The following is a 22441-nucleotide window of genomic DNA, read 5'->3' on the forward strand; positions in this document are numbered from 1 at the left end:
GTTACCACCCACTATCTTTCTATAAAATTAATTTCCTTTAAGTGTAAACCAACGCCGTGCAGCCTTTTTTCTTTATTGTTTACCCAAATCCTCTTGTGTCTCGATATTAAAGCTCACACACGTTTTATTGTTTGGTCCAAATTAGAAAAATGCTCATTAAATGCTTAACGCGAGTCACCACAGGGACGTTTTAATTCTCATAAAACAATTAATCTACAGCAGCGCCACATTAAAAAAATAATACAACGTACTGATTTCCATTCTCACGATTACAACAGAGTAACACGAGATCAGCGCTGCACGCCCCTGATTACACGCGCCTGTTTAAAACTAAACTAATACGCTTCAAATAGCCACCATAGCATGTTTTCCTCGCCGCCAGCTCAGCAAAGACACTGTAATGAATGGCCCAACAATAATGCCAACAGGGTGTGTGTGTGTGTGTGTGTGTGTGTGTGTGTGTGCGCCGCTGTGTCGGTATTGGCTGGAGACATATGAACATCTACAAGGAGCCACATGTGTTTATCAGAGCAGCCAATCAGGTCATCTCTGCCGCTGTTACCAGGTGAATAACTGTCCTGTACTCGTGCCACGTGCAGACCGGCTGCTAATGTACGACAAAGGGAAACAATAAGGCTGAGTTCAGACTCGTCCTGGTTGGATCCTGGGTCGGTTTGGTCCTGTTCTAGTTCTGGTATAGCGTGGTCTAGTCTTTAGGTTTTGTCTTAGTTGAATGTAAACGTAGCATTAAACTGGTCACTTTATAAAAACCTCACTCAATAAGTCGAAGTTTGCACTGTTGTTCTGATATTGTTGCACATATCCACCTCTAAGACTATTTTATTTTAAGTATTTCTTTGTTTTAACTTTACGCACGCCCTTATTTGTATTTATAATAACTATATTTCAACTTTTTTTTATATTATTAGTATTATTCGGTGTTTTACGTTGCACTTTATCATCGAAAAAAGTTCCTAGTCGCAATAAAAGTCATCGGATTCTGATTAAAATGAGACTTTACGCTTCAGTTTCAGGACAATGCGCTCGTTGCGTCATTCCTAAACCCAAACAAACGCACAAACACACGCACAACTTTAGATTAACGGACAAACGCTTATCAGATTTTACGATTCATTATAGAAACATATTTATAGAAGAACCTGGACGCACTTTGCAACCTGCTGTAACAAATAACGCAAAAACTGAAGCGCAAAAGACTTAAATGCAGATTATTCAAACACAGAGACACTTCTGAGTGCGTAGTGTGATGGGTTGTTGCTCTTCCTCGTGCGTTGTGTTACTCTACTATGAAATATGTGTTAAGGAACGAGAGAACAGTTGTCAGTGAACTATATTTGTGGCTGCTACTGAAAGCGGACGGTGTATAGTTGTTGTTTTAGGTTCTAATAAACAGAAAACACAATTTAAACGGATGTGATTCACTGGATGTTTTGCGCCAACACTGGAAAAACTATGATAGATAATCGTTGAATGTTGCGATATTCAAAGTAGACTGAGATCGGTATAAAAAAAGGTCTGTTGTGTTTTTTGTTTTGTGTTTTTGACGAGGTGTTTTGACAGCACCTCTGCATAAACGTATGAAAATAATCAGAACAAATGAGCCACAAAAAGGCAGCCCGTTCTCTTTAATCCTCGCGTGCATTTTCTGCCTATATTTATGTAAAAATAGCGCTGCTGTTTTTACGTATTTTCATATTTGATTACGTGTGCGCGCTAAGTGAATGATGGCCTGTTTGCTCCGGCCTGAGTAGCTTTGTGATTAATGCGTGAGCGTGTGCATGTGCGAGAATGAAATGTACAATCGATCCCCTGCTTCCTTCCTGCCCCTGTCCGATGTGCTCTTGAAGGTCAGCTCTGTGAGAGATGACCATTCCGCCGACCTGTGTGTACTCGCCACGCGCACACACACACACGCACCCGACGCAAACTGATTAGCATCCAGCCGCACCTTTATGTATGTATTTTTAAGAGCAGAATTATTGTGCTGCTGGGAGCTGCCTGAATATCATTTGCATGGCATTATACTTTTGTTTTGGCTCAGTTCAGGAGGTGAAAAAACGCCCCACGCCATTTCGTTCTATATATTTCACCACCTGAGCTGCATTTAAATATAAACAACATTAAGGTAAAAGGTTTTCCAGACAATATAGCGCGGTTCATAGATAGCAGGTGACTCAAAAGAGCATATAATTCTGTTAGGATTTATCTAGTTCAGGAAAACAACTGCAGGAAAAGCTAGATTCAGCGACATTGTGACAAATGCCAGAGGGAACCGTGCGCTCGTATTCAAAGCGGCGCATCCTTGGTTTGAAGTTTCTCTGCTGACAAAATCAAGTTTAACTCGGGTCAGCTGTGAAAAACATGGTATTTCCTGTATCGTTTTTTTGCTACAACACATCACAGAGCCGCCATTTTGTTTCTACGCTCTAATATAAACAAACGTGAGCTCCAAAATTCTTCGATAACGCGTTCTTCCCGCTCTATATCTGTGAAAAATCATGGAAAAAACGCTGTGATATCTGCGGTGACTGCGCTTGGTATGAAAAAACACGATTGACTGACCTTGACATTTTCGCTATTTAATCAAATCTAAACCCCGCCCAGCTGTGCCTATCACGGTAAACAAACCGCCACAACAACAACAACAACAACAACAACTCTGACGCGCAACACATTTATCAGAACGCACAGGCCTCACGGCTCAGGGAAATATGAAAATGGATCATCTTGATAGACTTTCCGAGAACGTGCATCAGTCTATGGCGCGGTGTCATCTTTGAAAAACAGCTATCAACCAACCCCGTACAGCTATACACATCAAATCACACAGTCTATACCGAGAACCGTTTGAGCGTATAGACACATAGAACGTCTAGGAACTGAATACCATGTAGAAATCAATCATGTTCAGGGGTGTCTCTGTATCTCTGGAGCCACAAAGCCAGTATTGACAGTATTGACATGGTAATAGCCACATTTCCCTCACGAGTAAAGTTCATTTCTACTGCCCTTAATGTTAGTGATATAATGGATTAGTAAGTTTTTGGAGTAATGCTTCATATTTAACGTCCACTGCACAAAACACCTTTAAATACTCAAAGAAAATGCTGTAAACATAAAACTTACTGGTCTATATGTAACCGGTTTATGCAGTTTTGTTCACGCTTGGTGTTTAATTTTACGTGCAGCCACTTCTTCTCTGTTTTTCTTTCTTCTTCGTGTGTTCTTCGCTTTGTCTCTGGTATAAATCCACGGTTTGACTCCTGCCTCTTCCCTTTGCGGATCAGTATCATCAGTAATGTTAGATCGTCCTCTTGTAATTATCTTTGCTTTCGTTTACGTCTGTGTTTATATTTCATTTGGATTTAAGTTAATATCGAGCTCGTGTTGTTCCGTTTTCTTTGTCCATTGTCTTCTCTTGTGTAGTGTGCGCTGAAACGACGGGGGACATGTTCGTAAACGTAAAGTCCTCCTAGTAGGCACTCCGGTCTGCATATTTCCACTTATGCGATATAACACGGACCCCCACTGTCCGCCGCATCGCCCCCGTCCTACAACAACTCCACTGCCTCCCCGTAAAACAGAGAATTAACTTCAAAATACTAATCACCACCTTCAAAGCGACACACAACCTCGCCCCTTCACACGTATCTGACCTCCTCCACATCGCTGCTCCTGCCTCTCCGCTCCTCCTCCTCCTCCTCTGTCCAGCTCACTGTCCCCTCTGTCTGACTTGTGACCATGGGGAACGGGGCTTTGAGCCACTCTGGAACTCTCTCCCTCCTGATCTCTGCACCTTAGACTCTCTTCACTCGTCAAATCCAGACTCAAAACTCACCTGTTCAGACTGTCCTACCTTTTGTAACAATCACACGTCTTTTATCAATCAGTTTTTTGTCATGTTTTATTGTATTTGCATGTTTTTATCTCATTTTTCATCGTGTTCATTATCCTTGGGTGTTTTGAAATACACTTATAAATAAAATGCATTATTATTATTAAAGTTTTGTGGAAAAGATGAAAGTTGATTCCCGTTGCGTCTTGTGGCTCCTTAACACCTTGCAGAAGTCACATATATGTTTTAAAAATGTTGTCTTGTACACTTTTACACCGTTTCAACACTAAGAAGCAAATCTGTGCGGCTGTTTTGTGAATCCGTCCCGTCTTTAAACGCCTCTGACCCTGGAGATAATCACAGATAATGCACCCAAAGCTGTGACAATGAATCACACTGTAATGTCCACCATTCTGTTCTCCAAACCGCATTTGCTCAACAACTGTAGCCCGGTTTATGAGCTAATTAGCTAATGGTAGCTCCTCGCGCCGGTGGCCTGCCTCTTAAACCAATCACAGCCCGCGATTCTTGATGCATGAGGTCCATATTATAACGGGTCGCGCTGTCTTAATGGCTCGGAGTGGAAGCGCCGTGATGCCATGACTACTCCCTCGATCTTCTTCCTCTGTTCATTTGTCAATCCCGCTAACTCATCATTTCTCTTTTGAACATTTTTTTCCTCGCTTGTTTTTTAATAGCTTCGTCTGGCCTCTCATCTGTTTTTGTCTCCGTCTTTGTTAGACTGTTGCTCCATCTCTCGGACTAATCTAAACTAGCAGCAGTGGGAGTGGAAGACGCTGCGTTTGACTGATGTAGGTGTCTCCCTTCGCTTCACTCAGAGCGCCCGGGTGCAAGTATTGATTTTCCAACTACATAATTTAATAGATCTACTTCATATCTCGCTTTTGTGAATAATAACAACATGCACGGACGGTTTACGGCCCAGGTCAACGGGAAAAATACTTAGAGAGCTGTAATCCATTGTGGAATTCACTCGAAAAGACATTGCTGTAGTTTATCTGGTGATTTTACCCATACTGCACTGCTTTGGCACAGAGTAAACAGAGAAACTAATCCAGGCATTGTGGGTCACATGCCAGAGTTACCCCCAAGCCAAGATTAACACAGTGGGTGGAGGGAAGGGCATCTGACGTAAGAGAAATAGGCCAAATTCAGACTCTACAGACGCCAGACTCTGACCAAACTTTACTGATTTACTTATTATTGAATTACGTGAACACGCTAACAAGGTTTGAGTGAAAATATAAAGATATAAGCCCACGTTTATTAAACTATAACATCGGCACAATGTGATTTTTCATTTTGTTCACCGCAAACTCCAGTATTATTGATCTAAACTGGTCCATTGCATAACGAGAAGCCTCATCTCCTCATGTTATTTCACTGTGACACGCCTCAGATATTCACGCACGCACTTTTTGAAACACTTTTAACGTCAGAGCGGTGGGTGGAGCTAAGGTGTAGGTGCAAACTTGAGCCTCAAATGCAGAACAATACGGGATTACGCAAAAATGCACGAATCAATACGACTCTCGGTGCAGTAACGATGAAGGAAAACGTGATTAAAAGCTCAACACAACTACATACCGTGATAGTACTACGCCTGTGTATATGTACATTGTATCCCTGAAACCAAGTTGAGAAAATAATACAAGATGAAGAAGCGATGACCATGACCATGTGTGTTCTCTATATGTGCATTCACTGAGATGGAAATAGACAAATTCAATGCCACATAGTACAACAAATCGCGACCTCAAGTGTTTTATTCATAAGAAAATGCACCGCTTGTTTCCTGGCTCCTGCTCGGTGTCACATTCTTGTCGACTGTCGTGGGAAAGCGTCCAACGGTGTCAATAGCCAGTGCGAATCACAAAAGCACAGATAAACAGGGCCTCATGTCTTGGCAACATTATTACCGACGCCTGTTACAGCTGTAGAGCATGTGCGCGTCAGGAGAAGCGAGAAAAAGAAGAGAACATGGATGATGCCAATGAAGAGATCAAAGCAGCAGCGATTGACCCAGACGCCGTATCAGTGGCAGAGGTCCAGGCCCCGCTCAGGGAGGGGGAGGAGTCAGAGCAGAGGAGGCAGCGAGTGCGTTAATGATGTGGAAATGTCTCATGTTAAATCATAAAGCTCTTCTTTAAAGTAAACCTCTGCTCTCGTACATGTTGTTTATGACACATGGAAGACTCAATATTAAATCCCTGAAAACACCAGGGGCTCTTTTCTGTCTGCACTGGTCCTAAACGAGGCTCAGTATGTTCCCTACTATGGCATTATGGCCTCCCCTCTATGGCCTCTATGGCACTATGGCCTCCCCTCACCCTGACGGACTCCCCCATCACCACTGTGGACTCTTTCCGCTTCCTGGGCACCTGCATCACCCAGGATCTCAAGTGGGAGCCGACCATCAGCTCCCTCATCAAGAAAGCCCAGCAGAGGATGTTCCACCTGCGGCAGCTGAGGAAACGCAAGCTGCCAGTCCAGATGATGGTGCAGTTTTACACGGCCATCATTGAGTCCATCCTCACCTCCTCCATCACTGTGTGGTTCGCTGGGGCCACTGCCAGGGACAGACAGAGACTGCAGCGCATTGTGCGCTCTGCTGAGAAGGTGATTGGCTGCAGCCTTCCATCTATACAGGACCTGTACGTCTCCAGGACTCGGGGGCGAGCAGGCCGTATAGCAGCTGACACCTCTCACCCTGGACATGGACTATTTGAGCCACTTCCCTCTGGCAGGAGGCTACGGTCCATTGGGACCAGAACCTCTCGCCATAAGAACAGTTTCTTCCCCTCTGCTGTTTGTCTCATGAACACTCTATAATATCTGCACTAAACTGGACACTTTATAACACCGGTCACTTTAATAAGCCACTTTGCACTGTTGTTCTGATGCTGCTATTGTACATATTTTTTCCCTTTAAGTATTACATTTGATTTTTTAAGCATATCTTTTTAACTTTGTGCATGCTCTTATTTGTATTTGTATTTATTCAGTGTGTTTATGTTGCACTTTTTCACCGTATCAAGTTCCTAGTTTGTGAACTGTGTTCACAGACTATGGCAATAAAAGTCTTCTGATTCTGATTCTGATTCTGATTCTGATTAAGCTTATCAATGGCCTGGTGTTTTTTTATGTATTGATTCATTAATTAAATAATTGAATATGGATATAGCAGTTACATCGTATTAAACCATCATTTTAAGTGTTTTCAGCATCTGTCCAAATGTGCCACATTTTCATTTTAGGGGAAACAATATAATTATGGCCATTTCTTCACCGTTTTCTCCAAGGAGACACAACCGGACAAGACCCAAGGATTCAAGGCCGAGGCTCTCATGTTTACAAAGTGAGAGAGAGTAAAGAAACATAAACCTGAAAACAGAGGTTTACACGATGCAAAAAGGCACAGATTATTATTATTATTTATTTTATTTTTTTTCTCACTGTCTGACATGAAATCTGACTAAACGTTTCCTGCTTTAGGTCAAATGGATTAGCACATTTTTTTCTATTTGCTAAATTCTACAATAACGAGAGAGAGATTTTTTGGACAATTTTTCATGACTTTCTTCAAAGTCAGAAGTTTACATACATTTCATTAGTATTTGGTGCCATTGCCTTTAAACTGTGTGATTTGGTCAAACATTTTGAATTTCCTTCCACAAGTTTCTCACAATAGTTGGCAGGAGTTTTGTCCCATTCGTCCCGACAGAACTGGTGTAACTGAGCCGAGTTTGTGGCCGTCTCACTCACACGGGCCTTTTCAGGTCCGTTAATACATTTTCCTGTAGAGTACTTTAGTCCAGCACGTACCTGTAGTTGTTGTGAGTTGTGCGTAGTGCTTACCTGTTGTTGTTCCTGAGTTTGACGTGTCCGCCCGGCACCAGGATCTGTCCGTTCTTGAGCCAGGTGAGCTGAGGCTCCGGCTCACCCTGGGCCTGGCAGGTGAAGATGGCCGTGGTGCCCACGGGCCGAGCGATGGACTGAGGAGGCTGGATGAACTCTGCTGGAGCTGAGACACAAACACAGGAGAATGTCACTGCTAATCCCAAAAACTGTGTCCAAAGCTTCTGATGTGTGCTCAAGCATTATAGGTAAAAAATATATATATAAATAAATAAATATGGTGAAACTCTGAATAGGAACTTTATTTTATTTTTTCTAAAATAGTTTGAAGCAAGTTTAACCAGTAGAGCCAAAAAACAAAACAAAAACAAAACATAAACTGACTGGATACATTCAAAGGTGTATGATATAGACCTTTATTTGAAAGATTACACTGCAGGTTTGTTTTATTATTGACTTTAACATGGAATTTTGCAAAACACTTTCCTATATTTCACTTTTTTTTTATATATGTTCCGCCTCTGCTCAAGTTTCCCCATTTAACCTGAGCAAAAACATGACTTAGACGTTTGCAGACTTTGTAAAATGCTAAAATACCTTTAGAAAGTGAAATGACATGAATCGGTCACTAAATAAATTTGATGATTCTTGGCTTGAGGCTCACAGCTGCGTCGATTAGCAACAGTAGCTCATTTTTAAAGAAAAGGTTTAGTGCGAACAGCCGGTACTTTAATGCAGAGATCCCCACATTGACAGAGTGATTAGAGCTACATCAGATGAAGTTTAATTCCCGGTTCTGCACCTTTATTGGAGCTGACGGACAAAAGACCAACTGTATCATCTTCTTTGTACTCATTATTGTCCCAGAGGTTATCAGTGATTTGATAAGCTGAATTATGCATGCCCACATTAGCTGCGGAAATATGTTATGTTAATTAAGATATCTCTAAAATAATCGCCACTGGAGGGCAGGGAGAGGAGGAGCTGGCGCCGTCAGACACTATGAAGGAGCCTGGGCCAAAAGATTGTGAGCGTAGAGATTGGACAGCAGCCAGTCAGCCCGAGCATCTCCGAGCTAATTGTGAAATCACTGCTTCAACACAGATGCTGCTGGGAGAAAAAAGCGTTTTTTCGAGGGCAGTTTAGATTAACCAGGAAAAGAGTAATATCTTTCATCGCGCTAACAACTGGTATCAGGAGAATAGCTTTCCCGCTGTGGTGAAAATGCATGTTATTTAGCGTTTTTTTTGTTATTATCATATTGTTTGTCGTTAGGGCCGAGCTAAATCTGGTGATATATCCGGTATATGAGGAAGATATTTTGATATTTGAGAGATTATGGTTGATTACGACCACCGAGAAACCGACTTAAACACTAAAGAAACAAAATAAAACGTGGGAAATGGAAGAAGGACTTAGCTATAACTTAAAAAAAAACAAAAAACAAGTACAGATTTTATAAAAGCCGTATTTATGCAGCGTTAGCTAAAAGATACTGTCAATTTTATCAATACAGTGGTTATCGTGGGGGTTACGTTCTAAAAAATAAGCTGCAATAGGTGAAATCCGCGAAGTATCTTTATTTTTTACAATTATTCTATATCACATGTGTCAAACTCAAGGCCCGTGGGCAAAATCTGGCCCGCCGTGTCATTTTATGTGGCCGACGACAAGGTAAATTAAAAGGTATGACTGTCTTAAAATGTCAGTTTACAATTACAGTTATACAGCCTTTTTTTTTTTGGAATGGAAATGCATATGCAATATTTGTAACTTGAGTAAGTAATACATTCAGAAACAGTTAATTAACAAGTTGCAAGTAGTTGTATTTATTTTATAGTTACATCTGGGCCTTTGAGGGAAATCATTTTGCTGATGTGGCCCTCGGGGGAAAATGTATTTGTATTTGTAAAACCCCTCACCACACACTTTATACACTTTTCTCACACAGACATTAACATTTTCTCACATTTCTCTCTCGTTTAAACTCTCAAACTTCAAACCTTCGTACATTTCACCCCTTTTCCTCGACGATCGCTTTCAATTTGTTCACCTCTCCGTGCACAGAAACACTTTTAAGTCCGAAGCGTTTCTGAAATTCGACGGCGCAGAACGTTTCATCGACACACAGCACTTCAGAGTCACACTTTATACCAAGATAATGTTTGTTTTTTGACATATCGCTCTGCCCTAGATACTACGTCTGACTCCTCTACAAAAGTACTCTACCTTCAAGTACAAATAGACTCACCTTGAACCTTAAATGTTAATACACGGCTGGAATAATAAAGTTCCATAGTGGCATTTCCGCTTGCGTATGATGGATTTCTTAATGTTTTTCTCTCGGCCTCTTACCATTGAGCTCCATCCTTCAGCTTATAATTTCATACTAGTGTTTTCTTTCTTTTCTTGTCCATGACCTTTTAACAAATGTTATGTAATACCTGATATGTATATACGTATATTTAATAGAAACAATAACACGACCTCTGCTACGACACGTATTACACAAGACAGGATTACACATACGCCCAGGAATATCTCTAGGTCCTGGTATCACACTTTTATACACTGCTGATGCACAATTATGTAACTAAAAGGTAAATTTATGCATAGTGTCGTCGTGTTGCAGGACTCAAACTTCTGTGCAAGGTGAAGTGTACGCGGTATGTGTAATTATACCATGTTTTCTTTGTCGGTACTGCATTTCCGTAAGATAATTCATGCTATTATCACCTTGGACTCGCTGCATAAACAACAACAACAACATTTTTTTTTTTTTATTTGCAAAAAATGTACGATAAATTAACACTGTAAAATTAACAGCTGCGTAAATGCCATAACTACGATGAGGAATAATTCGTTTTAAGCCTGTAACATAAAGGAATACATGCATCTACGCACACTTTTATAGCTGAATACTACTAGAGAACTTAACCCTATCGCGCCGATAGATTCGCGGTTGCTGACTTTCCATCGCCGTAACTCCGCAATCCAAACGGCGTCTCAAAGCGGAGGCATGACGCTCTTTAAATATGTTACTTATTTGACCAAAGATACAAACTCATAAGCTGCAGAACTTCAGATATTCTTTAGTCGACATTCCAAAAAATATGACCTATGTCTTAGCTGCAAAAACGCTTGACTTTTTTTTATAGAAAGGGCTGTAAAAACCTAACTCTAAGTACAATCTGCATAATCTCTTGTATAAATGTTGATTATTGTTCATATATGTAATTTAAAGTGTTTCTGATTTGGCCAGATAGTATTTTCATTGTTTTCTTGCATTAAAGTGACTCAAAAGTGCATTCGTTTTTATATTTTTCTTCTACTTAAACTGGTATTACACTTTTATTTGATGCGTCAATGGAAAAATAAGGATGGATTTGTAAAATAGAGGTAGTTGTGTGAAAAAGGGCAAAAGTACATGTTGATACTTCCTTTAACATGATTTTTATGGCTAAAAAACGAAAAAAAAAAGACTAGGCGAGCTATAATGTAGTCAGTCCTTAAAGGGTTAATTATTTAGTGATCTCGGTCTGAATTGTGACTGACACACACCTGCAGCTCCTCGTTTCCACAAACAAACCAATCCGATCGTATCTCTCAAATAAGTTTCTTTTATGGACAGCTTGATCAATTCATCACATGATTTCTTGTTTGCTCCTCTGTCCTTCTTCATCCACCGCACCCTAAAGACAAAATGGCCCCTGACACTTTTCCGATGTAAGCGTTCGGGCTGTCCCAGCGTGGCCGGCGCCGTTGGCCCTAAGGCGGCTGAATGGAGGGTGCTGACACCGTGTGATGGCTCGTTCATTTATCTCCCTCTTTATTCTGGTTTTCTCAGCGTGTCTTTCTGTTCTTTGAGGCCTGTCTCAAAGGTGAAGGTCACGGGGAGCTAGGGGAGGATATTGATTTGCACCTGTAAGGCTCTGGGTTAGATCAGCAGACCAGTCCATCCATCTTACTCTTGTTTTTTTCTCTTTTGGCCCAGTCGGCTCCTCCCAGCGCTTTTGTTTCACCCGTCTGGCTCTGGTTCCACATCAGAACAGAAATGGACCTAATTGATTTACTGTAGCGTCGCATTTGGAGTTGACGTTTGATAGTTTTATAAGCGAGTCGAGTTTTAGAAGCAAAAATTGCGCGTTGTTTTGGGTTGAAGCGGCTTAACGAGACTTCTAAAACTTTCAAAAACCATTGCTAAACGTCATCAAGTACGTTTATTTCTTTGTAGATTCTAGAGACTTTAGAAAATACACCGTTTTGCCGCTTTCTATGTTAATAACTCCCAATGAGACTGTATGCACCATAGTTACGCTTCTTTGTTTTTAATCATGGCTTTAACACGCGCAAAATGTCCTCTAGAGAATGTTCTTCACCCAGACTGTGATTTCCAGCAGTTTTACATTTGAAAATTGCATATAAATAAACCGTAACGAGTGACGTTTGCTCACGGTTTAAGTTGTTTTATTAACTCTTCACACAAGCTTCTGCGTTTTCCATTTCGCTCCTCTATGACTGAACTGTACGGCCTTTGTGTGGAAACATCAATAACAAAAACAAAGACATTAGCGCCTAATTAACATCGGCGGCGTGTCCTCTTTGTAGCCGCTTGGAAGAGGGTCCTGTCTGTGAGTTGATGGGCAGATAAAATGAACTATTGATCAGGATCGGTGCAGCTCTGGGCCCAGGCAAAGTGCGGCCTTTCTGATCGATATGAGAGAAAATCAGTCGCCCGAGATTTCCTTCTTTGGTGACAATTAACGCGCGGGGGCCACCCACAGCTGAGCCCGCGCACACGTCCGAACCAATCAGCCCGCTCATTGAGATTCATCAAAGATCAAGTCCACATGTGGAGAAGTCACGGGAGAACGAGCAGAAAGAGAAAATGATTTAATGCGTCGAGATCAGAAGACTGCTGGGGTCACAAGGCCACGATAAAAAGAGTTACGATGGGCAACGTCATGGTTTTATTTGCACATTTGTCTTCAGTTTTATCCGGAATTGTTCGTAAGTTAGATATAAATATTTGGTGAGACCTTTTTTCGATAACATCTCATGATTAAGCAATGATAAATATGCAAAAACTGTGAATAACGACAGTAACTTTATGATTAATCCGAGCCTGTGCGTTTATATTTACTTAGACTTGCTTTGCTCCTTTGGTTTAGCTCTAGTTTAGTCCTGTTTACTTTTTTACTCAGTTTTAAAGTGGTGAGTGTGAACTGAAATATACTCCGATGTTTCTCCATAATTAAAGTCTCCATTCACCTCATTTTTTGTATTATATATTTCATTTCATTCATTATTTTATTGGGATTATAATCATTTTCCAGTGTGGAGTGAGTTAACTGCGGCGTTGGGAGTGACTAGACCACTGTGTACTAGTACTTCTCTGTACAAATACAATACATTTCGGACTATGGAGTGCACCTGAAAATAAGCCGCACCCGTTTGTAAATTTTGTACATATATAAGCTGCACTTGAATATAATATTTACACAGAATATAATATTTACACAGAAAGATGGTACACAGAGGTTTGTTTTTTTTAGTTTTAATTTAAGACGTGTTTTTTTTCAAACTGTACCTGAAAATTGGCACCAACATGACGGGATGAACAGACTGTAGCTGCAGGTTTAGAAAAAGAAACAGCACCGACACGAACCATCTGCTTTTATTCCCTCTGAAAGTTTTTGTCGTCTTTTTACATCGACTCATTTAAGTTCTTCCCGCTGCCGCCTCCAACGTCACATCGGTTCACTAAGGCCAAACTTATGTGCAGTGGCTCTATTTCCTTCTTTTATGGTTAAACTTGCGTGCAGCGGCTCTATTTCCTTCTTTTATGGTTAAACGTTTGTGCAGTGGCTCTATTTCCTTCTTTTATGGTTAAACTTACGCGCGGCGGCTCTATTTCCTTCTTTTATGGTTAAACTTACGCGCAGTGGCTCTATTTCCTTCTTTTATGGTTAAACTTACGCGCAGTGGCTCTATTTCCTTCTTTTATGGTTAAACTTACGCGCAGTGGCTCTATTTCCTTCTCTAATTTTATCTTGTTCAGTGTCCTTGGCTGTTTTTGCGCAAAACGACAGTTCAAAATCAAATCTAGCGTATTCTTTAGCGCATCATCTTTCCTCACATCTTTCACTTTTGCGTTTCGAGCTAGACAGCGCCCCCCGGTGGCCGATAGCCAGTAAAAATCTATAAATTAGCCGCACCGTTGTTCAAAGTGCAGGGGGGAAAAAGTAGCAGCTTATAGTCCGAAATTTATGGTAGTTGTTTTTCTGCAAGATCCTGAGAACGTTGGGAGCTTTTTACCGGTGCTGCACCCCGTTTTAGTCGATAAAGTTTTGTACGGGACATTTATTTGACCAAGGATTTCTTCGGTAGTGCGTCCTGGAGCTTGTATCTGAAGACTGAGGGCGGAGTGCGACCTGGACAGTGTTTTGTGTTAAATAAATGTTCCCGCTAATACTTCATTAATGTCTTTTAAAGTGTAGAATAATAATATTTGCCTGCTCCAAATTTAATGTTACAGTTAAGTTATTCGTATGACCTAAAACTATCAAATATATTAAGATGATTTCACACTGCCCTTTACAACATTGGCTAGAGGCATCCCCAAAGCGCGAGGAGAAAACGCACTTCCAAAACGTACATTATTTTAATACGCTGCCCTTTTGTCGGCCGTGATTCAGAGAAGGCATAAAGTAGGTTAAATTTATGCAAAACCTTTAAGTCTTTCAGCTCTGCACCTCCCACCACTTCCAAGTTATACAGCGAATTTAATCACCACCCACACGAACAAAACGCATGCCAAAAAGAGTCGGATAAAAAGTTAATTCATCTAATACGTGCACTCGAGGAAAGATACTGGCGCAGAGGGTGTTTTTTACTCTCTGGAAAAAAAGTTCTTTGAGAGATTTTGCAGATCTGAACTGAGAATCTACTGGGTTTTGGGGATTTTTTTTAGCAACTTTCAGCACTTTTATCCAGTTTTAGTTGGAAATATTCACGAGGAAAAGTTGTAAAATCGTATTCAGTGCATTTACGCTGCGTTTTAACCCTTTGGAAAGAAAAAACTTGAAAAAACAGACTGTACGTTATAGCAGGGTATGCATTTATATATACAGCTTATGGTTTCTATGTATAGAGGAGTTTCGGTAGTTGATCTCTTTCTGTTCTGCTTTGATATTAGCTGTGGGGCCAAGGGGGTAGTTTAATCCCATCTCTGACTTCGCTGCGTGCTACCGGTGTGTGAGAAAAGGAGATTGGACATATCGGCCAGGCTTTTATGTCCTCCGATGTATTTTCACGATAATACGTCTTTATGTGCGGTGTGCAGAGGGCTGAGGGTGCCAAAGCTGTAACATTACGCATGTTTTCTGATGTTTCTGCAGAAAACATCGTACTTTTCAGCTGATGATCTTCGATATTCCTTAAGGAGGTGAAGCTAACTGTAGGTACGGCTCGGTTTTAAGCTCCGTTACGCAAGTTAGGCTTTAATCTGAGCTTGTTTTAGCACAATCTGACCTGAAAGAACTGAGCTGGAACTTCAGAAGGTGAGCTATAAACGAGGTCCTGTCAAATTAAATCACAGTCGAGCATTAACCAACAGTTTTTCAGTTAGTCACACTCTTTTAGCTGAAAATCTAATACGTAAACGGGTCATAAATGCTCCTATTGATCACAGGTTCTTGAAAATGTTTTCTTTTTTGCATCCGTTTGTCACTTCTTGTACATTTCACACCAGCTACAATCGATTCCATAATAAACTTGTTTTCCTGGACTCACCTTGAACCACCAGTCGTCCCTGAGCGGTGCGGCGGACTCGGGTGCCTGGTTTACTCGCAGCGCACACGTAGACCCCTGAGTGCTGCACGCCGACGTCGGAGATCATCAGGTTCCCCGTGCCCAACACCTGGATGCCCTCCACGCCGATGGGACGGCCATCTGCCCCAGAATACACAAAGAGAGAGAAGATCAGATCGGCAGGGAGCGTGTTTTCTGAGTGAGACTGGATGATCTGCACAAGATTTACATGCAGTAGATGAGCGGAAATGAGCGGAGGGTGCACACATTTTGCCCGTTAAAAGGCGAACTACGTATTATAAATCTTCTGGAGGGTCCGACACCTGCACGGAGACGAGCAGATGGTGGACACAACATGGGTTTGTCTGTTTATAGTCCACTGGCTGTTGAAGATCGCTGCGACCCGGGTGGATTAAACACATTTAAGACGACGCAGGAGTCAAACGGGTTACGAAAAGTGAAATAGTTTAGTTTAAGTTCATTTTAATTTGCTTTAAAACGCCCCAAACAAAGTAACAAATGAAAGGCGGACCTGATAAGCCAAACAGGACAAAACGACGCAGCGCCAGGTCAAAAAGCTCTCAGCTCGACCCGGTGCAGAAATCACTAACCTAAAACCGAAAAACGTCCCCAAATTAACCTTATCAGCGGCTTCCACCAGGTCAAACGCAAAAACTGCAGCTGACAATTATCGTGAGGCCTGCACCGACGCACAACGACGACGAGCGAAGAGCCCCAGGTGCGGAGGGAACGCAAGAGAACGCGCCACTTTTCCCGTGATCAGTTTATCACCGTCTATCTAATTAGCTGTTGTAGGAACTGTACAGCTTTGAGTCAATTAATCAAAAGAACAGACTCAGAGTTATTAGATGTAAAATAATTGAATACAAGAAGAACAGTGGAGAGGCAGCAAATGGCAAACGCTCGTGGTAATCCATCAGCTGAGCGTCGAACGAAGTAAACGCTGGTTCCGACAGAGACGCAAAACTGGAATATACGACCTGAGAAAGTACATTTTCCAAATATTTACTGTAAATCTACCAAATACAAATAAAAACTGCTCTGCTTTTACTTTAACTCTGCGTAGCCCTGGTGCAAAACTGAGCTAAACCTCAAAACAAACAGTGTGTGGAGGTAGATTGCTTTCATCCAGTTACAGTACACAGGGGACGCTTGAGCAGTCACTGGAGACCACAAACTATAACCACTACTCCTCATCTCTTATCTCCACACACAATCCTGGCTGCTTCTGTACTTACATGATAAACTCACACTTTCCTCTGCCTCCTATCTGCCATCGCGCACACAACAATGACTTGGCTCTGCTTTTGATATTAGCTGTGGGGCCAAGGGGGCAATTTAATCCCATCTCCGACTTCCCCGAGCCTCTGCGAGCTGTGTGCTGCCGATTGGGCGTGTGAGAATGGGAGATTTCTGGACATATAGTGGGCAGGCTTTTATGTCCTCCAATGTAATTCATGATAATATGGTTTAATGCATGGTGTGCGCCGGGGTGAAAACATGTCAAAACATTATGTATGCTTTCTGATATTGAGGCTATCTGCAAAAGTATAAACACACACACACGTACTGCACTTCCAGACTTCATTTTAGGATGTGCAAATAAAGGATGAAAGCTGAACAGAGTGTAATACATTTTCAGTTCTGGACTATGTTTGAAACTGTGGTCCGAAAGTTGCACTAGCACGGATTAACGACGGGCTACAGGTGCTGGAGTTGTCACAGTTCTGCCTCTTTTCTTTTTTATCCCCAGTCCAGTTTCATTTCCCAGTCTGTTCCGGTCCCTCGTTTGCTGCCTCCCTGTTTTTCCCACGTTCCTTTGCTAATCAGGGGTTTAGCCTATATGTTCTCACTCTGTTCAGATTGCGTTTGCTTCTAATAAACCTGTTGTATTCATCAATACAAGTAGTTTTGTCTGTGTTCTTTGTGTTTTGCACTTGAGTAAAGTTACTAACTGCGTGTAACTGGACTCAAGTGCAACAGATCTCAGCCGTTTTAGGTTCAAATTGAGTGGATTTCACCATTAAAACTGGCAACCCAAATGAAATACTCTTTGCTTTCTGACTGGATAATCATTCTGGGAACTAAAACACCAACTTATGACATAAACTACTTCGCCATGTCCAGTTTTCTCAAAATAAGAATAAATCAGCGTTACAGTCGTTATCAGTAAGTGTATTTGACTTCTGACATGTTTAACTCGTATCTGGAGACGCTTTTAGAGCATGTTTATGAAATTTAAAATCAAAATCTCACATTCACTTCCTTTTAATCTGATTCTAACAACCAACATCTTAAGGAATTACGCGTCTTATCTTTGGTTTTGGCTAACTATAGCTCAAAACAGAAGATAAAGAGACCTTATCAGAGCCTTCCTTAGTGCGATTCACAAAGCGCCCATTAAATCCTTTAGACATAATCGATAAAGGTGAATGTCAGTCCTCGCTGTGGAGCCGGGTCGAGCTGAGAGCTTTTGTCTCACGTGAAAAATACTGCAGTTTGGTCGGACAGATTGTAATCCGCGGTGATAGATTGCGAAGAGGCACATATTCATAATTAATTGTGACAAATTATTGAGATGAAATAAATCACATCTTGTTGGCGGCAGAGTGGCTTTCACCGTCTGACACGCCTGTATTTTATCGAAATGTATGCGTTTTCCATTATCTCAGACACGAGAGGGAAGTCTTTGTCGGAACAAAAGTGAGCTTGTTCTTTCCTTGCCTTTATAAGAACATTTTCTCATTCTTCTTTAAGCTTTTTCCGTCAGTTTCTCAGAGTTGGGCCTTGCTAATTAACTTAGTGCCAGAAAAGAGTGAGCGCAGGCGGCTGTGCTACTCGATGAATAGCAGCAAACAAACTGTGGCATTAAGGAGTGACTGATGTGAAACTATCAGATTCATTATGCAGCTTATCCCAGCCTCCCCGCTGTAATCTAATTCATACAAATCCCATCGTGTTAGCTTTTCATTCTAGCAACATTGTGTAAGGCAATACCCCCAATCTGATTATGCCTTACTGCGAGGGGGAGGGGCGGCAATTTACATTCGGTGCAGCAAATAAGATTGGATAATAGGTAAAGAAAATAGATAGCAGATTGAAAAATTGGTCACGACAGACTGTGAGTGATAGTCAAGGGAGGAAATGCAGAAAACTCATTGTATCTGTCGCTGCACCTCGTGGCTATTACTCAGCAGTGGCTTTAACTTCATGACCACGTGAAGCATGAATTTATCAACACACTGGCAAACACCGCGCTAAGCCCCAAGGCGCAATGCTGCATCCAATGTATACACAATTGGAAGTTTGAGCACGGGAGCGTTTTGGGAGCGGTGCATTAGTTCAGGAGATTGCTGTTGCTAAGATGCAGCAGTGGCATGTGGATACAGTCGTGTAAATGCTCCTCACCGGACGCACAACTCATTAATCAACGCGCTAAATGTGAAATTCAAACGTGTTAGCGATGGGTAACATGACAAAAAGCGAATACAATAATCTTATGGTTCGATTTGATTTTATTGTAAACAAATCCAAATGATTTTTAATATTAATTTCGTGAAGATAAGCCGTACAGTCGTCCCTCGATATCACGGTTCATCTTTTGTGGTCTCGCTGTTTCGCAGATTTAGTTTTTTAGTGCTGTTGTTTTTTGTGCTGCTTGTTTGCAATTTGTTTTCTCCCCGACAAAACCCACGATGTCGATGAAAAGTTCTGCACCGTCAAAGGCGCCTACGTCCGAGCCCAAAAGACCGAGGAAGACGCTAAACATCGTAGAAAAAGTTCTGGACTTCGGGACGCGCTGGGAGAAGGTAGAAGTTCTGCGGTTGTAGGGGGCGCCATTGTAGAATAAATGAATCATGGGTTCATCACAAAGAGGAAAATAACACGAGGACGACAGCAGGAAAAGGTTGAAACAGAAACAAGACGCGAGGATGGAGTCGGCTTTAGCTTTGAGGATCAGTGACTGCAGGGAAAACAACATTACGCCGAATACGAACATGATCCGCGCAAAGGATGAAACGCTTTATGAAACGTTTGCTGACAGCGAGAGCAGGACGATGTGGAACCCACGCCATCGATGAGCCGTTTTTACGCACCAAGAACATTTAACGCCAACAAGGGAATGGTTGTTTTGACAAATTTCAAGAAACGCTTTGGACTCAAAAGTGATTCTGTGCACGGAAATTAACTATGTTCTTCACTCGGAAAAAGACACGTGCAGCAAGGCGTGGTCAGAGGAAGAGGCGCGGTCAGAGGAAGAGGCGTGGTCAGAGGAAGAGGCGTGGTCAGAGGAAGAGGCGTGGTCAGAGGAAGAGGCGCGGTCAGAGGAAGAGGCGCGGTCAGAGGAAGAGGCGCGGTCAGAGGAAGAGGCGGGGTCAGAGGAAGAGGCGCGGTCAGAGGAAGAGGCGCGGTCAGAGGAAGAGGCGTGGTCAGAGGAACATCGAAATACGCCTGAGTCACTATTAATCATTTCTTATGTGTCCAACTTTGTAGTTTGATCATTAGAATTCAGTTTGTTACAGTATTTCTAAAAGTATTTGGTTTTATTCTAAAATACTGAGCTTATTTTTTTTAAATCTACGAAGGTTTGAACTTTGAGAGAGTTTAAACAAGAGAGAAATGTGAGAAAATGTGTGAGAAAAGTGTATAAAGTGTGTGGTGAGGGGTTTTACAGACAAAAACATACAATAATCGTAAAAATAAAGCTTTCTACTGCGCGGATTTCCCTATTGCAGGGTATTTTTTTAACATAACCCCCAAGATAAAAGACGGAACACCGTACACACTTGTAAAGATTTCCATTTAACACTAAAAACAGTCAGTCTCTGCAACAAATCACATTCTTTTTTACTGACATGAGAATAACAGTACACCTCGATTTAAAAAAGTTAACACTGACTATAAAAACACGTCTATTTCAATTTAAATCTGATCAACTGTGCAGCCCACACTTGGCAATAGTTCCATCGTCTTTACATTATATAAACGCTTTTTCCCATTAAGTAGACGACTTGAGAGCGATGACAAGCCTTCGGTAATGGCCACTCATAGCGCGTTCATTTGGCGTACATAGCGTCAAATGCTTATGGCTGATTGCACTAAATGACTCAATTGTATCTCCTCGCTGCAGGAAAAAGTAGGTGTTTGTTCAACTACAGCTCAGTAAATTTGCAAAAGATGTTTAGATTTACCTCTGAAAACACTCTATTAAATTAAAACCACGCAATTACGGGGTTTAATGTGAGTGCGAGCATCATTATCATTTCATAATTGGTGTTGTGTAGTATTCTTGAGTACTTCTGCTGAAATATAAAGCATTTAACTACTATTTCTTTTCGTTTTCATTTACATTAACCCTGCTATTGAGCTAACACCAACCCGTAATGATATTCACTGTCGTTTCGCCCCAGGACTTCTCGTGGTGCACGTTGGTGACGCCACACTGTGAGGCTTTAAGACGCTGGGTACGTTTATACAGATACTGAGAATATAAACCATATAAACCAGAAATTAAATCTGTTTTTTTAGTGTGTCTTTACGTGCACAACAGGAATGATCGTCAAAAAACACCTGATGTCAGTTAATGAGTGATAGATTTTAGAATAATTATTGCTGGATGTGCAGTGAATTTTAAAATAACAATAATAAATCTTTCAGTTTTTATCTATTCTTATCTATTTGCAGTACAGTTGTCTCTCAGTATTTCACGTTTCACCTTTCACGGTCTCACTGTTTCGTGTATTTGTACAGCACAATTTGTACACAAAGTAATTCAAAGTGCTTTACAGAATAAGAAAGATATTAAAATCCCACAAATCAAAACATAAATAATCATCATAAAATTGATATTAAGACAGAAGAGGCAGAATAAAAACCTTTCAGTTATAAGTACAGCTAATTTTAGTATGATTTTGCATGTTTTTTTTGTTTTTTTACAGCGTATGAGTGTGCATTTTGTGTTCCGCGTCCTGATTGGCTAATGAACTCTAGACCGTTGTGTTCCGCGTCCTGATTGGCTAATGAACTCTAGACCGTTGTGTTCCGCGTCCTGATTGGCTAATGAACTCTAGACCGTTGTGTTCTGCGTCCTGATTGGCTAATGAACTCTAAACCGTTGTGTTCTGCGTCCTGATTGGCTAATGAACTCTAGACCGTTGTGTTGTGCGTCCTGATTGGCTAATGAACTCTAGACCGTTGTGTTCTGCGTCCTGATTGGCTGAAGTGCTGTACATTTGCAATTTGTTTTCTCCCCGACAAAACCCACAATGTCGATGAAACGTTCTGCACCGACAAAGACGCCTACGAAGGTTTGAACTTTGAGAGAGTTTAAACGAGAGAGAAATGTGAGAAAATGTTAACGCCTGTGTGAGAAAAGTGTATAAAGTGTGTGGTGAGGGGTTTTACAGCCAAAAACATATAGAAAAAACGTGAAAAACAACGCTACTTTGTGGATTTCGCTGGTTATTTTCCGATAAACGAGTGACCACTGCTCGCACGACACTTCAAAAACCACCGGAAATGAGAAAATGATCAAATTTTCATGTGGATTTAAACATCGCCACTTGATCCGCTGAAACAAAACGCACACAAGGGACAACGCCGGTCATACCTAGTCTGCTCCAGGACACGATGGGCCGAGGGTATCCCGTGGCGATGCACTCCAAAATGGCCGTCTGGTGCACGGTGAGGGTGAGGTTCTCCGGGCCGACCAGGATCATGGGCTCTTTGTACACGGCGGACTGTGAGGCTGCAGACACAGGAGTGGACACGACAGCGGTGAGTTTGGTGCAGGGCATGCTTTAATTGGATTTCTTCACAGAGCATTAACTCAGTGCACTGTATCTCTGCCATCGGACAGGCCAACAATGAAAC

General features: G+C 41.6%; 1 protein-coding gene across 1 annotated transcript in view; it reads right to left on the reverse strand.

Annotated features, from left to right (window-relative positions):
- The window catches only part of igdcc3 (immunoglobulin superfamily, DCC subclass, member 3), a 69166-nt gene that overhangs the window by 12077 nt on the left and 34648 nt on the right, over positions 1-22441 (reverse strand). Inside the window, exons 5-7 of the mRNA XM_055230013.1 lie at positions 22179-22316; positions 15530-15688; positions 7736-7901 (exon numbers count right to left, since the gene is read on the reverse strand). Coding sequence (XP_055085988.1) covers positions 7736-7901; positions 15530-15688; positions 22179-22316 — 463 coding nt within the window. The remainder of the gene's footprint in view (positions 1-7735; positions 7902-15529; positions 15689-22178; positions 22317-22441) is intronic.

This window comes from Periophthalmus magnuspinnatus, chromosome 3, assembly GCF_009829125.3.
Source record: "Periophthalmus magnuspinnatus isolate fPerMag1 chromosome 3, fPerMag1.2.pri, whole genome shotgun sequence".
NCBI classification, from domain to species: Eukaryota; Metazoa; Chordata; class Actinopteri; order Gobiiformes; family Gobiidae; genus Periophthalmus; species Periophthalmus magnuspinnatus.